At 42.0% G+C, this 14,104-nt stretch overlaps 2 protein-coding genes across 2 annotated transcripts; one reads left to right on the forward strand and one right to left on the reverse strand.

Annotated features, from left to right (window-relative positions):
• Positions 1-1,513: 1,513 nt before the first annotated feature.
• On the forward strand, positions 1,514-12,329 carry LOC131939748 (uncharacterized). Its single transcript, XM_059298233.1, has 9 exons — positions 1,514-1,644; positions 2,362-2,528; positions 3,317-3,443; positions 5,025-5,224; positions 5,717-5,855; positions 5,968-6,081; positions 7,779-7,961; positions 11,365-11,449; positions 11,680-12,329. The coding sequence occupies exons 1-9, from the start codon at positions 1,575-1,577 to the stop codon at positions 11,732-11,734; spliced, it is 1,140 nt and encodes a 379-aa protein (XP_059154216.1). The 5' UTR covers positions 1,514-1,574; the 3' UTR covers positions 11,735-12,329.
• A 524-nt stretch (positions 12,330-12,853) lies between these two features.
• LOC131939750 (plasma kallikrein) lies at positions 12,854-13,825 on the reverse strand. Its single transcript, XM_059298236.1, has one exon. The coding sequence runs from the start codon at positions 13,823-13,825 to the stop codon at positions 12,893-12,895; it is 933 nt and encodes a 310-aa protein (XP_059154219.1). The 3' UTR covers positions 12,854-12,892.
• Between the last annotated feature and the right edge of the window lie 279 nt (positions 13,826-14,104).

A 14,104-nucleotide genomic window follows, 5' to 3' on the forward strand; every position in this document is an offset into this window, starting at 1 on the left:
ACTGATGTAAGGTTACCTGACATAGCTGTTGCTATTTTGTATGATACTGATGTAAGGCTACCTGACGTAGCTGTTGCTAGTTTTTATATTTTCGTGTAAGGCTACCTGACATAGCTGTTGCTATTCTGTAGATGTTGGTGTAAGGTTACCTGACATAGCTGTTGCTAGTTTGTATGATGTTGGTGTAAGGCTACCTGACATAGCTGTTGCTAGTTTGTATGATGTTGGTGTAAGGCTACCTGACATAGCTGTTGCTAGTTTGTATGATGTTGGTGTAAGGCTACCTGACATAGCTGTTGCTAGTTTGTATGATGTTGGTGTAAGGCTACCTGACATAGCTGTTGCTATTTTGTAGATGTTGGTGTAAGGTTACCTGACATAGCTGTTGCTAGGTTGTAAGGTGTTGATGTAAGGCTAACAGACATAGCTGTTGCTATTTTGTAGATGTTGGTGTAAGGTTATCTGACATACCTGTTGCTAGTTTGTATAATGCTGATGTAAGGCTACCTGACATAGCTGTTGCTAGTTTGTAGATGTTGGTGTAATGCTACCTGTAGTACTAGGTTGTATGATGTTGATGTAAGGCTATCTGAATGTAACTGTCCATCTGCTTGCTTTGATTTAGAGTCTAGTGTTTGACATCCTGCCTGGCATATGCCACAGACATGTCTCAAGTCAGTGACAGTGTCAAGTCAATCATCAGTGGATATGTCAGTAGACATGTCAGGCATGTAACTGGACATGTACGACATGTAAAGTCAGTGAATGGCAAATGTGTAACGTTGCATTCCATTTCATTTTAATAATATCCGTCTTACAGATGAATTGATTAATAAAAAAAAAAACTAATTTTGGAGAAGTCTTTTTTTTTCATTTCGGGTATTGTCATGCTTCACCGGTCTGTCGTTCTTTAGACTTTGTCGGTCATGCGTCGAAACTGACGAGCAAAATTTAAACCACTTCTAATGGACCTATTTGTTTCAAATTTTGCATGTGGGTGAACACCCAATGCGATCTGACATCAATGTGACCTAGATGTCTAATTTTTGAAAAACTAATTAAATTTCCCTATGTAAAGTACTATTTTCCACGCTATTATTCTCACATTGTTCGATTCATTTGGTGCACAATTGTTTTTTAGTCATGCAAATCTATTGTATTAAAAAATTGTACTGAAAATAAATGAATGAAAACCGTTTTAGTGACTTTAATACCTCAACGGAAATGTAAAATGTGACCCACTCTTTTCTTTATAGTTATTTAAATAGGCGTGCATTTCTACATATTTTTGAAAATCACTTATTTTCTTCTTTTTTTTTTATCATAATAATGTAAAAAATTGTTACTAAAAATTCTCTATAAATTTAAATAACAACACATTTTTGTCTGAAGTTTATCATTCTCTTTTAATTAAAATGAGTGCACACCTAAATCTTGCGCACCGATGGTTTTCTACAACACCGTGGAATACCCAAGAAACCCCACGCCTTTCTGTTATTGATTATACCAAACATGGTAAGATTAGAGGCATCGGTCACAATACCTAGACCTGTCTAGCAGACCAACAGCAATTCATGCTGTTCATGCAGAAAATGGATTCCTTAGTCTCTGTGAGAAAAGGGAAAGATAGCTATAGTTTTTCCTGTAAGTGAGGTCTAGATCTATTTTTTAAGTGCATTAAACACCTTGTTTCACGGCATTAGGTAAATATTCTAAGTCTAGATTCGAGATCTACCCCCGAACGAATTAGAATTGATAAACTTCAACCAGAGTGTGTCGACCCCCCCCCCCCGCCCCCAACAAATCTAAGTCACACACTCCTAAAGTTTCAAGTGCCCCTCCCCCCCCCCCCCCCTACCCGGAGAAAAGTGTCTGAAAGAAACACTGACGTGGCTACAACAGTAGGGGAAGTGGCGTTCTTATTATCTATTTTTTCCTAGGGGGGGGGGGGGGCGTGCTCGGGGGATAGGGGGCAATTAAGGGTTGCAACTGCACTTCTACATCTGCCTCTATTTATGGCATCCCTCTTCATCTGGGCCCACGTAAGCCCTGCAGATCTCGTCATGGTATACCCACTTTCCCTTTACCTAGTTCCAGCCGTGTACCTGCGTTTGTCATGCTTTCTTCTGTTCACATCAGGGCATATCAGATCCACCCCAGGTTTTTTTTGTCTTTGTTAAATTATAAGGTCTCGCATATAAAAAATCCCCCCCCCCCCCCCAGTAAAATATTTAGCTTGACCCACCCTTGAAAAAATCCGTAAGTTAATCTCTGCGTTAAGATCACATTCTGTATAAAATTAATTTTCATTTTTTATCCACCAACAATTTGAATTCCAACTTTTCCCCCCCTCCTGATTAGCGATTGTGTTAATTCTGACAATACTCGCGGGTGTTGGGACTCATCAAGTAAATGGAGAGGAAACCATTGTCTTTGTGTATGACAACCTGGCGCCTGGTTGCTGGCCGAGAACCGTAGGGGCAGAAAATGGACTGTTCGTTATAGAGCAAGTGACGGAATTTTCTTTGGTAATTTTGTTTGCTTTTACGATGAAAAATAATAATTTTAAGAATTTTGTTTTAAAAGTTAAATTTTAAATAGATTTTCTCATAACGCACATAACAGCTAAACGACCCAAGCGCAGAGACCCTTCGATTTGCACCCCCCCACCCTCTCAAACTTTCAATTTGTTTTTCCAATCCATTTTGCCCCCCACCCCCTCAGGTTGGCGCCCGGGGACATATCATCTTGACAGTAACACATATTTCAAGCATAATCCCATACTTCTCTTAGTTTCAGACATAACACACATATTCATGCTAAATAGAAGATGATCTTTAAAATATATTTGCTGAAATGTAGAAACAGCAGAGGCGTAGCGACCCTTCCCGGCGCCCGGGGACAAATTTTTCGATTTGCACCCCCCCTCAAGATTTTGATTTGCACCCGCCCTCTCAAACTTTTGATTTGCACCCCCCCCCCCCCCTTCAAACATTCAATTTGCACCCCCTCAACCTTTTAATTTATTTTTCCAACCCATTTTGGCGCCCCCTAAGGTCGGCGCCCGGGGACATATGTCCCGTCCCCCGCCCCCCCCCCCCCTCGCTACGCTACTGAGAAACAGTGCTTTATAATTAAATTCTTAGATGAAGGGAGAAATTAAAACAGTAAAATACAGCTTGAACGAACACCCCAATCAACTATGTCTGCATTTGCTAAACTATTTCGATAAGTTTAACCATCTTCAACACATTTGTTAAAAGTCTTGTTTCGTTTAGCCGTCTCTTTTATAACCATGAGTTGGTGCCACTCCCAGGAATGCATGCCCGGAATGACCCGTCCGTTTGGAAGTCAAAGTGCATGGACCTGCAACACCACAGAAGTCTTCCGGAGCCGCCCACTTTACCCCTACAATGGCAGCTACATCCCAAAGTCGTGTGTTAGTGAGTGAACTCTACTTCAGCCGATTCACGTTTAGTTAGTCTCGTTTTTCCTTTACCAAGCACTGCTTTACATTAGTAAGACAAGAGAATGACACAAGTGCGAAAATTATATTTTTAAACACAAAAGTTAATAGTTTTATTTATTCATTTGGTTTACTATCAATATAATTAATTAATTCCGAATGTAACCTGAACTAGTGACAACTGATAGCCTATTAGGTAGTCTGCAGATTGTATGTGTTAGCTAGTTCCGCCCATTCGCATTATCCAACCAGTCGAAACAGTTTGGTGCAATATAAATACAAATGGCTACTTACTGGCAACATCCAGATTAAAAAAAAAAAAACTACCCGCGTTATTTGACGCTGTTGAATTATTAAATGCACTGGAAATTTTCGGGGGGGGGGGGGGGGGGGGGGGCGGACTAAAATTTCCGGGGGAAGGGGGGGGGGACAATGTTAAAAGTATATATTTTCTAAATAAATTGCATTGCGTTAGTGTGTGTGTGTATGTTGAGGGGGGGGGGGGGGGAATGGCGTAGACTTTCTTCGGAGAGAATGCCTGGAAGAAACTGCTAGGCGTCGGTTGGGAACTATGCTTGGGGTTAAACTGGCGAATTTACAGGCCTCATATTTAGAACATAATGATATACGAATATCAATAGATCTATACACATTTAAATTATAGTTGCTTCGTTGCCTTCTGGTTTAAGAATAACGTAGCTTACCGTATGAATTTAGAAATGTTCCTAACACAAGGACCATACACTTGTATTATAGAGATTTTGCTTTCTTTAGTTATACGAGCCGACCCGCGGCGTATCATACGCCGCTAATCATATGCCGCTATTTAGTTGTTTTATTTTCTACTTTTCAGTAATTCATAATTTGTGAATTCGACAGTACCACTGCTGTCACTGAAAATATTTGCTTTAAAACACTATCAGTAAGTCGTTAAGGACGATAACCCCCCACCCCCTCCTTTCCCCAACCCCCCCCCCCCCCCCATCCGTGAAAGCAGCCTCCTCTTAGCTACCTCCCCTAAGTTTAAAATCGTTTCAAACTAAATTATCTGCCCCTAATAGCCGTCACTAAACCCAGCTCTACGATTGTAAACATTTAGCGTGAACCACAGCTCACCAGACTTCCTAGAGAGGAAGAGAGGGGACTGCAAGGCGCGCTTACAGCTTGTTTTCTAACGTCTCCAAGAAGAGAATTATATATAGATAGATACACTTGTATTCTAGAGATCTTGCTGCCTTTAGTAATTTACCTGGTTCTAGAGGTGGGCATTAATGTTTCTAACACAAGAACACTTGTATTTTAGAGATCTTGCTGCCTTTAGTAATTTACCTGGTTCTAGAGGTGGGCATTAATGTTTCTAACACAATAACCATACACTTGTATTCTAGAGATCTTGCTGCCTTTAGTTATATACCTGGTTCAGAAGGCGGCCATTAATGTTCCTAACACAATAACCATACACTTGTATTCTAGAGATCTTGCTGCCTTTAGTTATATACCTGGTTCAGAAGGCGGCCATTAATGTTCCTAACACAAGAACCATACACTTGTATTCTAGAGATCTTGCTGCCTTTAGTTATATACCTGGTTCTGGAGGTTGCCATAGAGACCGACACAATGGCGGCGTGTGACGAGACGCTGACGGGCTACAGGACGTCGACCTCGATCTCTGTGGGTGATATGGTCTTCTTGTTGGACGAGAGTTCGCCCGTCGTCGGTTGCCAGGCAACGTTCGACAAGAACGGCGCGTTTTCGAAAGTAAGTGGTGTGCTGATGAAGCCATTTTTTTTTGTTGCAATCCTTACCCTACAGTAAGCTTACATAACGTAATATAACTAAAAGCTAAAGCCAATACTCAAACCCTTTGGGTTATATAAAATAATATGTACACGAATTGTCAGAGGCGTAGCGACCCTTCCCGGCGCCCGGGGACAAACTTTCAATTTGGCGCCCCCCCCCCCCCATTTTTTAAATATTTATAATGCAAAACTGCAGCTAAAATGAGCTTTTAATTTTTTTTTCCCCAACTTTGGCGCCCCTAGGGTCGGCGCTTGGGGACATATGTACCACCCCCGCTCGCTACGCCTCTGCGTATTGTGTCTAGTGACCAGGCTCAACACGATGTACTATTCTTGTTTTTGTCACAAAAGACCGAGTCCCCTTAATGTCAACAACACTATTCAAAACGTTTTTTCTCTTGTGATTTTTTTCCTTTCATCTGATGCTGATGGTGAACGCGACCCTCATCAGATCAGAACATCGTTCATATTCCGCATGAACCACCATCTCAAGTCACCTGATTTCCCTCGCACAACCCTAAGCATGGCACAGGCTTTTTTGCGAGAGCATATCACGCAAATGATTACACGTTTCATCAGCAAAACGGACTGTAAGTAATACCTGCACTCATATTTTGGAATATATATATATATATATATATATATATATATATATATATATATATATATATATAATATGTATGTGTGTGAACACCGTTTCAGCGAATATGACCTACACATTCGGAGAAGATCAACCGTTTAGAGTGGGAAAATGCCCAGAGGGCAGTGGGGTCGAGGTCGAGGAAAATCACTTCACGGATCAACTACCCATTTGCAGTAAGCTTCTCTTTCTCTTCTCTATACCAGGGGTCTCCAAACTTTTCAGCCCAAGGGCCGCATTAACTATCAAATATCAGTTCGGGGGCCAGAGTTTCTTTGAGGCATCTCTTCGGGGTGCCCCCCCCCCCCCCCCACCGATGAACGTCTACCCCCCCCCCCCCCAAACGAAATATAATTTATATAGAAATATATACAAATGTCAAGTGTCCACACCCCCACACCCCCTCGAGGTCCAAGTTTGCTCTCAAATTATTTTTCACGTATTTCACGTTTGAAAATGCTTATTCACAAAGGTATGTTGTTCCAAAAATTGAAAGGTACTTTGATGCAGAAGTTTTAATATTAGGAATGTCTTCCTTGTGCGAAAACATATGAAAACCCATCCACCCTTCCTTGAACGTGTCTCTAAGGAAGTCATTTTCTTGCAATTCAATGACCTCCAGCTGCAGTTCATCTTTGCAACTGGCCACATTTGCTTCAAATCGGCTTTGAAACAGTCTCACTTATTCTTTCTTTGAATCCAAGTCAGAAAACTGCTACTGAAACTGCAGCTGGAGGTCTTTAATGATCTCGTATGTAAATGACGTGGGGAACTCAGTGGTTGCTTCAGCCGTAAAGACCTTTTACTCCTGAAAGTGTGTCAAGTTGTTAGACTTTACCTGTTCCAAAAACATGACAAGTTTGTATCAGAAAGTCTTTAGGTGGGTGTATAGATCAGTAACTAGATTTCCCTCTCTTGTAGTTTTATGTTCAGAACATTTAAATGACTAGTTATGTTTGCAGCAGAGGCCAATTTCTAAACCACTCTGCATCATACAATAATGGCTGTAGCTTGCCTTTACTTTCCAGGAAGTCACCTATTTCCTTTCTTAACTTAAATACTCTGCTCAGAACTCTCTCGCAAAATTAGACATCTTAATGATGTGAAATATGTTAAATCTTGCAATTTTGTGTTTGTCTGAACTATGTATGTTTAATTTGGTTAGATATCCTCTTCGGGTAACAGTGCCATACATTCTATTTAGGGAAGCCAGCTCTTGTGTTATGTTCATCTCTTCATCCACACCTCTAATGAACACAAGAAGTTGAGGTGGAATAACTGTCCAGCGACTCATCCATTGCAATTGAAAAATGGCGAAGCTTGCTTGCATTTTTCTGTATTTGAGTCACGATGTTTTCACCAATGTCTGCAACACGGCGGGCAATGGTATTTGCACCCAAAGCTACATTTTCAAATTGTTTTGAATTTTCTGTGCAAAGTTCCTCAGCCACCTCTAACAACATTTATTCAGTGGACAAAAAGATCTTCGCGGGCCGGATGAAATGACCTCGCGGGCCGCATCGGGCCCGCGGGCCGTAGTTTGGAGACCCCTGCTCTATACAAATACGACTTCTTGCAGGCATAGGCCTATACTCGGGGCTGGGGAGCGAGGATGGAAGCATCGCCCTCCCCCGACAAATACTGTGATTTTTTTTTTTTAAAAGGCGATTCAGTTTGAATATCAGTTCCTCTGAATGTTTTATATTTAATGTGGCTTTGGTCTGAGTTCTGGGTGTGTCAGCTGTAATTTATGTGTATGTTTCAGTATCTGTTTCGACTGTCTGCAATACATTTTCTGTCTATTTTGATTAATGATTCATGTTGATTTATTTGTGTGTATATTTACACCTTGACCGTGTCATTTTGTGTTCAGGGATGTGTGAGAAGGGGATGTACTTCGACAAGTTCAAACATTCCTGCGTACGGTGTGATGACAGCTACACGCTCCACCCCGGGGCTGTAAGCTGCACACCCTGCCCCGTCGTCACCCCCACCCCCGAGCTGGACACGGACACCCTGACCGGCTGCTACTTGGTTTTTCCAGACAGTGAGACCAGTAAGTCATGTCCAGACAGTGAGACCAGTAAGTCATGTCCAGACAGTGAGACCAGTAAGTCATGTCCAGACAGTGAGACCAGTAAGTCATGTCCAGACAGTGAGACCAGTAAGTCATGTCCAGACAGTGAGACCAGTAAGTCATGTCCAGACAGTGAGACCAATAAGTCATAACCAGTGAGACCAGTAAGTCATGTCCAGTGAGACCAGTAAGTCATGTCCAGTGAGACCAGTAAGTCATGTCCAGACAGTGAGACCAGTAAGTCATGTCCAGTGAGACCAGTAAGTCATGTCCAGTGAGACCAGTAAGTCATGTCCAGACAGTGAGACCAGTAAGTCATGTCCAGTGAGACCAGTAAGTCATGTCCAGTGAGACCAGTAAGTCATGTCCAGACACTGACCAGTAAGTCATGTCCAGACAGTGAGACCAGTAAGTCATGTCCAGACAGTGAGACCAGTAAGTCATGTCCAGACAGTGAGACCAGTAAGTCATGTCCAGACAGTGAGACCAGTAAGTCATGTCCAGACAGTGAGACCAGTAAGTCATGTCCAGACAGTGAGACCAGTAAGTCATGTCAAGACAGTGAGACCAGTAAGTCATGTCAAGACAGTGAGACCAGTAAGTCATGTACAGTGAGACCAGTAAGTCATGTCCAGACCGTGAGACCAGTAAGTCATGTCCAGTGAGACCAGTAAGTCATGTCCAGACAGTGAGACCAGTAAGTCATGTCCAGACAGTGAGACCAGTAAGTCATGTCCAGACAGTGAGACCAGTAAGTCATGTCCAGACAGTGAGACCAGTAAGTCATGTCAAGACAGTGAGACCAGTAAGTCATGTCCAGACAGTGAGACCAGTAAGTCATGTCCAGTGAGACCAGTAAGTCATGTCCAGACAGTGAGACCAGTAAGTCATGTCCAGACAGTGAGACCAGTAAGTCATGTCCAGACAGTGAGACCAGTAAGTCATGTCCAGACAGTGAGACCAGTAAGTCATATCAAGACAGTGAGACCAGTAAGTCATGTCCAGACAGTGAGACCAGTAAGTCATGTCAAGACAGTGAGACCAGAATGTCATGTCTAGACAGTGAGACCAGTAAGACATGTCCAGTGAGACCAGTAAGTCATGTCCAGACAGTGAGACCAGTAAGTCATGTTGTGACAGTGAGACCAGTAAGTCATGTCCAGACAGTGAGACCAGTAAGTCATGTCCAGACAGTGAGCAGTAAGTCATGTCCAGACAGTGAGACCAGTAAGTCATGTCCAGACAGTGAGACCAGTAAGTCATGTTGTGACAGTGAGACCAGTAAGTCATATCCAGACAGTGAGACCAGTAAGTCATGTCCAGTGAGACCAGTAAGTCATGTCCAGTGAGACCAGTAAGTCATGTCAAGTGAGACCAGTAAGTCATGTCCAGACAGTGAGACCATTAAGTCATGTCCAGACAGTGAGACCAGTAAGTCATGTCCAGACCGTGAGACCAGTAAGTCATGTCCTGTGAGACCAGTAAGTCATGTCCAGTGAGACCAGTAAGTCATGTCCAGACAGTGAGACCAGTAAGTAATGTCCAGACAGTGAGACCAGTAAGTCATGTCCAGACAGTGAGTCCAGTAATTCATGTCCAGACAGTGAGACCAGTAAGTCATGTCCAGACAGTAAGACCAGTAAGTCATGTCCAGACAGTGAGACCAGTAAGTCATGTCAAGACAGTGAGACCAGTAAGTCATGTCCAGACAGTGAGTCCAGTAAGTAATGTCCAGACAGTGAGACCAGTAAGTCATGTCCAGTGAGACCAGTAAGTCATGTCCAGACAGTGAGTCCAGTAAGTCATGTCCAGACAGTGAGACCAGTAAGTCATGTCCAGACAGTGAGACCAGTAAATCATGTCCAGACAGTGAGACCAGTAAGTCATGTCCAGACAGTGAGTCCAGTAAGTCATGTCCAGACAGTGAGACCAGTAAGTCATGTCCAGACAGTGAGACCAGTAAGTCATGTCCAGTGAGACCAGTAAGTCATGTCCAGTAAGACCAGTAAGTCATGTCCAGACAGTGAGACCAGTAAGTCATGTCCAGACAGTGAGACCAGTAAGTCATGTCCAGACAGTGAGACCAGTAAGTCATGTACAGTGAGACCAGTAAGTCATGTACAGTGAGACCAGTAAGTCATGTCCAGACCGTGAGACCAGTAAGTCATGTCCAGTGAGACCAGTAAGTCATGTCCAGTGAGACTAGTAAGTCATGTCCAGACAGTGAGACCAGTAAGTCATGTCCAGACCGTGAGACCAGTAAGGCATGTCCAGTGAGACCAGTAAGTCATGTCCAGTGAGACCAGTAAGTCATGTCCAGACAGTGAGACCAGTAAGTCATGTCCAGACAGTGAGACCAGTAAGTCATGTCCAGACAGTGAGTCCAGTAAGTCATGTCCAGACAGTGAGACCAGTAAGTCATGTCCAGACAGTGAGACCAGTAAGTCATGTCCAGTGAGACCAGTAAGTCATGTCCAGTAAGACCAGTAAGTCATGTCCAGACAGTGAGACCAGTAAATCATGTCTAGACAATGAGACTAGTAAGTCATGTCCAGACAGTGAGACCAGTAAGTCATGTCCAGACAGTGAGACCAGTAAGTCATGTACAGTGAGACCAGTAAGTCATGTCCAGACCGTGAGACCAGTAAGTCATGTCCAGTGAGACCAGTAAGTCATGTCCAGACAGTGAGACCAGTAAGGCATGTCCAGTGAGACCAGTAAGTCATGTCCAGTGAGACCAGTAAGTCATGTCCAGACAGTGAGACCAGTAAGTCATGTCCAGACAGTGAGTCCAGTAAGTCATGTCCAGACAGTGAGACCAGTAAGTCATGTCCAGACAGTGAGACCAGTAAGTCATGTCCAGTGAGACCAGTAAGTCATGTCCAGTAAGACCAGTAAGTCATGTCCAGACAGTGAGACCAGTAAATCATGTCTAGACAATGAGACTAGTAAGTCATGTCCAGACAGTGAGACCAGTAAGTCATGTCCAGACAGTGAGACCAGTAAGTCATGTACAGTGAGACCAGTAAGTCATGTCCAGACCGTGAGACCAGTAAGTCATGTCCAGTGAGACCAGTAAGTCATGTCCAGACAGTGAGACCAGTAAGGCATGTCCAGTGAGACCAGTAAGTCATGTCCAGTGAGACCAGTAAGTCATGTCCAGACAGTGAGACCAGTAAGTCATGTCCAGACAGTGAGACCAGTAAGTCATGTCTAGACTGAGACTAGTAAGTCATGTAAGATTCTTGAGTTTTCAGTCATTAGTTTAAAAAAAAAAGGCCAATTATTGTACCAAAAAAATCTAGCCGCACGTGGACAGAGCTGTAACAGTTGAGACAGTTTAGGCTAGTTTAAAAAAAAAAACGTTTCTAATTTTTTTCAGATCGTATGATATCATTCAGGCGCGGGGCTTTAGCATTCATCATCTTTCACGGGGCTGCCCTCGCTATCTTTACCTGGAGTGTCAGGTAGTGGCTGTTAAAATACACACACACACACTTGCGCATGCACGCACACTCACAAACACGCACACACACACCCGCCCATACACACACGCCTACACCCGTACACACACATGCACACTCAAGCACTTATACGCACGATGCACGCGCACACACACACACTTAGATAATCTCTGCTAGCTGTTTAATATTTCCTTAATCCAATCATTGCATTTTCTCATCCTCCCATCATCCAGGAACTACATCCGAAATGTCCAGGAGAAGATCGTCTCCGGTGTTTCTCTCCATTGATGCCTGATTTAAGCCAGCCAATCAATACATCGATGTTTGATTTAAAATTTAAACCAGCCAATCAATACATTGATGTTTGATTTAAAATTTAAACCAGCCAATTTATACATTGATGTGTTATTTTAAACTTGAGCCAGTCATTAGCCAATCAATACCATACCTTTAATTTTTAAGTTTTTAAAACTTGAGCCAGTCATTCTATAGATTGAAGTTTGATTAAAACTTGAACTAGTAAAAAAATACTTGCCCAAACACATAAAATTAATATAAACAACAAAGGTATATGATGGCAATATTTTGTTTGTTTTGATGTTAACGAATATTTTTGTTTGTTACTGCTGTAGACTGTCTCATATAGAAAACATAACCTTTAGTGCGTCTTTTTACTGAGACTATTTTGTATTTCATACCAGTATTTTGCCTGACAGTATTTTTGTTTGTTACTGCTGTAGGCTGTCTCATATAGAAAACATAACCTTTAGTGCGTCTTTTCACTGAGACTATTTTGTATTTCATACCAGTATTTTGCCTGAACCTGGACAGAAACAATTAATTTTAAAGAAATATCTCTTTGTTTCCTATTTTTTCAGTTGTGGTTGAGGTTTTTTTAAAATTATGATTTTAAATATTGATTAAATATGATAAACTAAATCAGGTGTTCTTTAGTATTTAATTTTTTTTTATTAGATTGGGTAAAAAACGATCAGATGTTACTATTCTCAATGCCCGCGTGAGAAAAACTGCATTATTGCAAGCTTATAGTGAACAGGTAAATTATAAGATCATGTCTAAGTTCTAAAATTAGTTCCTAATACCGGTATAAAAAATATAAATCACACTCAAGCTAAAGAACTCTCTCAATATTTAGTTAGGTCAGTTGAAAAAATGGGATGACTCCTAATATCAACTAAGTTACTTTGGATACATTTTATTATTTTTAAACTAACAATTCTCATTCATTGTTTTTTTTTTTTTTAAATCGGATTTCACACACATACACGCAACATTTATATAAAAAAATAAAACAAGAAGACAGACACATTTTTTTTTATAGTTATAGGGCTGGTAAGTAGATCAATAAACAGCTATATGGCTCATGCAGGTTTTATTGAGCCGTAGAACTGTTTGTTGACCTACTTACCAGCCCTATAGACTTTACTAATTAGCTTTAATCGTAGTTTTAATCCAATCAAGCCAAGCATACACCGAAACCATAATGTTAGGTAACTCTTTCATACCGCAATCGAATCCTGCTGAAATGACACCAACGATGTAGTATCTTCCATCCTCCTTGCAGCTAAGCGGGCCCCCTGAGTCCCCCATACACACACCCTGACCATGCTCATCATCCCCACAAATCAAGGTGTCAACACTACTCATCATCGTGTATCGGAGTAAAAACATGCACAATTTTTGATTCATTGGGTTCGATTTGATCTGCAGCAGTTTGGTAGAACCAGGTCCTTTCTCCCTAGTCCTTCCAAACCCAATCGAGAAACAATTTGTAGAGTTGGTCATGTCCTTAGTAGGCAAACAGATCGGTCGTATAGATTCAGTAAAAGTTATAGGCGAATCAAGCTTAATAAGCATAATATCGTTTTCTAACAACCCATTAGGTAGACGATATGCTTTTGATAGAAATTTTCTTGACGTGATGTGTTTCACTGTTTGTTTTTGACGTATATCATGCATGCCAAAATAAACTATTACTACAGAATCTAGTTCTATAGCGCAGTGCGCAGCTGTTAAAATCCACAACTCGGTTAAAATCGAACCACCACATATCAGATGGATGCCAGAAGGAAGGTATGTTTTGAGATAGACAAACCAAGGCCAAGCACTCGCTGGCGTCTCTTGACCCGTGATTATCTTCTCCGACTGGTCCTCCACTGTTTGACCACACAGTGAGCTTTGGTGAAGGGTGTTGTTATGGTTAGGGTCGGGGAGGTTGGTGTGATTGACTCCGCCGGTTAAACTCCTATACTCACTTTGTAGATCTTCGAAATTCAACGAAGATTTGGCGAGTGTGCAGACATTGTTGGTGATGGGTTGAGGGGATACGTTCACAGAAAATACGACCAACAATACCATGACCTGTTTTAAAATTAATTTAATGTTAAAATGCCTTTAACATGGTTAACATTTCTTTAGATCATATAATAAGTGGGTGTTTATGGTGTATGGTGGTAGGATCGAAGGTTTTGGTGAAGGGGTAGGTGTAAGGTGTCAGGTCAGTAAGGGGTATTGTGGGGAAGGGAGGTAGGGGTATGGTGTATGGTTAAGTCGGGGGTATGGTAGGGTGGGGTGGGTGGGTGGGTGGGTGGATGGGTGTATAGTGTAATTCAGGGGAGTCAGGGGTCTGGTAATGGG

This window comes from Physella acuta, unplaced genomic scaffold (assembly GCF_028476545.2).
Source record: "Physella acuta isolate Inbredline_101_S28 unplaced genomic scaffold, ASM2847654v3 ptg000291l, whole genome shotgun sequence".
Lineage (NCBI taxonomy): Eukaryota > Metazoa > Mollusca > Gastropoda > Physidae > Physella > Physella acuta.